This window comes from Nicotiana sylvestris, chromosome 10 (genome assembly GCF_000393655.2).
Source record: "Nicotiana sylvestris chromosome 10, ASM39365v2, whole genome shotgun sequence".
Classification (NCBI taxonomy): domain Eukaryota; kingdom Viridiplantae; phylum Streptophyta; class Magnoliopsida; order Solanales; family Solanaceae; genus Nicotiana; species Nicotiana sylvestris.
In genome coordinates, this window is record NC_091066.1 from 83,156,585 (window position 1) to 83,159,804 (window position 3,220).

At 32.5% G+C, this 3,220-nt stretch overlaps 1 protein-coding gene across 1 annotated transcript; it reads right to left on the bottom strand.

The window, feature by feature from the left end:
• Nucleotides 1–453: 453 nt before the first annotated feature.
• LOC138880504 (uncharacterized) lies at nucleotides 454–2,025 on the bottom strand. The gene is made up of 3 exons (XM_070160769.1): nucleotides 1,971–2,025; nucleotides 1,771–1,874; nucleotides 454–1,042 (listed from the first exon to the last, which is right to left on the bottom strand). The coding sequence occupies exon 3, from the start codon at nucleotides 947–949 to the stop codon at nucleotides 569–571; it is 381 nt and encodes a 126-aa protein (XP_070016870.1). The 5' UTR covers nucleotides 950–1,042; nucleotides 1,771–1,874; nucleotides 1,971–2,025; the 3' UTR covers nucleotides 454–568.
• Nucleotides 2,026–3,220: the final 1,195 nt, after the last annotated feature.

A 3,220-nucleotide genomic window follows, 5' to 3' on the forward strand; every position in this document is an offset into this window, starting at 1 on the left:
TCCTCAAGTAAGTCCGTAGGAAATTTTGAGGTGAAAATTTATGGACGAAAGGGATTTTCTTGTGAATATTTATGAAAAATATTCCGCAGGAAAATTCCTTTAAAAATCCCAAGTAAAATCCGCAGGAGTATATTTTTGCAAGAAAATTCCCATGAAATATTTGCATGTAAAATCCCAGTAAAATTCCCAAGTAATAATTCATAGGTAAATCACCATGTAAAATTTCCAACGAAACAAAAGAATTATTTGAAATCCCCAAGAAAATCCATAAGTGCTATCGTAGGAAAATTCGTATGTAATATTGCATATAAAATTAACGCGTTTCAAAATATTTTCCCATAAAAATTCGCAAGTAATCTATACATTTTTAAAATATTTTTTTTTATTTAATCTAGCTTATATTCTTACAATTCACCTATATTATCACAATCATTCCACACATGTCTAATATAATTATAACAAAGAAAAAAACATAATTCATAACATTAATATTAATAACATATAATCCTTCATCAAAAAGCAAAATATCCCAAATATAAAACTTAATAGTCTAATGAGCATCTCAATCCTAATTATAATCACTTTCATTCACGTTACCAAGGTTAGAACCACTTTCATTCACATTATCAAAGTCATTGTCACTTTCATCCTCAGATCCTTGATTGTCTTCTTGAGATGATAACTCATTTGAAGAAGATGCATTGAAATTCACGTACTTCTTCAATAAGTCTAATTCTTTCCTCATCTTTTTGTTTTTGCGCCGCTCTTCTTGCAACTGAGCATATAAGTTAGCATTGGAAGCATGCACCTGAGATTTAATCATCTCGTCAATTTCTCCGGGTAAAGTAGATGTTGAATGCTTAAGTGCTTTTACAGATCGACCCAAGGAGCCAAGGCCCGCAACCCTTCCTTTTTTCTTTCCACCAACTGATTGCACCCAAATATCCATTTCACTTAATTGGCTTGCTGAATTAGTGTCACCTACCTCAGTTGATGCACTTTGAGAAGCTGATAGTTCTTGTTTCGTTCTTTCAAAATTATTCTGCATCAAAGTAAGTTATTTGAGAAATTATATAATGCCAATAAAAGGAAATGTTTTACAAATGTAAATAGATGATGTAGATAGAGAGTGGACATTGGACACGCTGTGCTAAGCTAGCACTCTGTATAAAGCATTTCACAGATGAGTATTGTGCGTGAAATATATGGAACCAGGCAATTAAAGAAGAATATTAAGCGGCACTTTCTCCACGGTAAAGCACTGTTGTATTTTGTTCTATGTAAATAAAGTTCCTTTCTCAATTCTCATCATCCATAACTTAAAAAGTTATGTCCATAACGATAGTACATGAAGTAAGCCTTAGGAAATATACTTAATCTAAGCAAGAAGGCCAAAAAGTTTGATAAGGAAGAATGAACAACCACCAGTACAATTGCAATTGCAAGTTTGCAACAGTAGGTCAGCAACAGAATTCATTAAAAGGAAATCATTTTAAATTTCTAACGAGCAGCAGGCCAGCATCTAACGAGCAGCGGATTCAAGTTTACACAGAATTCAGAAATAACGTGTGCTCTTGTTGAGGTTTAGTTGAGCAATTGTTTGATCTGAAAATTGAACTCTATTTTAAGATATAACGGACTTTAAACTTACTATCTAGTTTCATAATGGCACTAAGGTAGTTCAATTTTAAACCCTTGGCATATCTGTTTGTATCATAATGTTGTCACTGAGGTAATGCTACGGAAAAAAGTAAAAGAAGGAACACTTACATAAGCAGCTTCAGCTTTCTCATTTACCCAACATTTTTCATTTTTTGTGTGATGAGTCTGAAAATAAAATTCGCAATTGAAGGTTCTTTTCCGGTGGCTTCTTTCTGGAAATAAAGGAAAATACAATATTATCAACACTGAATATGATGTTATTTTCTTGAAGAAATAAATTTAAAAAGATATATATATATATATATTACCATTCTCTTCCAAATCACCACTCGATGAGATATACAACCACCTGTATGAATTGAGGCGCCGTCATTTGAATTACGATTCTTTTTGTTATGTTCGGACTTTGACTTAAATTCAGGAGACTCCCAATACTCCTTCATCTCTTTGAATACATCATCCCCCATCCAATTTGGTTTCACAGGCAAGTTTTTCTAATATCTTGAAAAAGTTGGGTCATTCTTGCCGCTGCTCTTTTCTCAAAATTGTCCAGTATAGCTACATTATACTGAGGTAGCCATTTGAATTTCTTCTGCATGTATCAAATTAAAATTGCATTAGCCATACAATATCATACCAACAATATTTGAATATGAACCAGATTATAAATTTCCTTAACCTGAATTCCTCAAACCACATATCGCGAATAGATTGTGAGAACTTCTTCCAAGAAGGTTTAGCTAGCTCAAATTTACTACGAATGCAAATAGCAATACCTTCAATAACTGGCTTATGAGGATCAAACCTACATAAAGTATAGTAGTTATACCAGCAGATAATTAAAGGAGTTATCTGACAGCAAACTCCACTAGTACAGTATTAAGTTTCCAGCATATGTTATCATTTGTTAGCTTTTCAGACTGGAATTCACATAGAATAGAGCACAGTAACATATTAATAGTAGTACATATGCAACTGACACTTACTACCGAACAAAAATTAAAGAACTGAAGTTTAAGACACAGCGTGATCTATATCAACAACCATAAAAAGAAGCAGCACTAGAATTTTGCCGGTTTAACACTTGAGCTGACACCCAACTCCTCGAGCTATGATATTGAACTCCAATATAAAGATAATCATCAATATCTAACTTTAATACCCACTCAATCCACTGAATGCAAGTAAATACAGAAATTCTGCAATTAAGTTTTTCCAGCATGCAGAACTAGTAACACAATTATCAACTCAAAACCTCAGTTAGAATCCCTCTGGCTAGCAAATAATTCATACAGATATACAGTATGCATTTATCAGATAGAATAACATCAATTCAACTCAGCTCACCAATAAAACTCGAGGAGCATCTGGGAATATATACATAATCAATCTTCCAATGCAAAGGCTGTTCTATAGTATGACATATGGGTTCACGTGAATCCAATATATATATATATATATATATATATATTATACACACACAAAACAGTGTATAAGTCATGAATAAAAATGTCGAATCTTTCACTCTTTTATATAATAATAAAAATACAAGTTAGTA

Excerpts from the sequence above, each read along its gene's own strand:
- LOC138880504 (XM_070160769.1), bottom strand. The coding sequence starts at position 949 with ATGGATATTTGGGTGCAATCAGTTGGTGGAAAGAAAAAAGGAAGGGTT.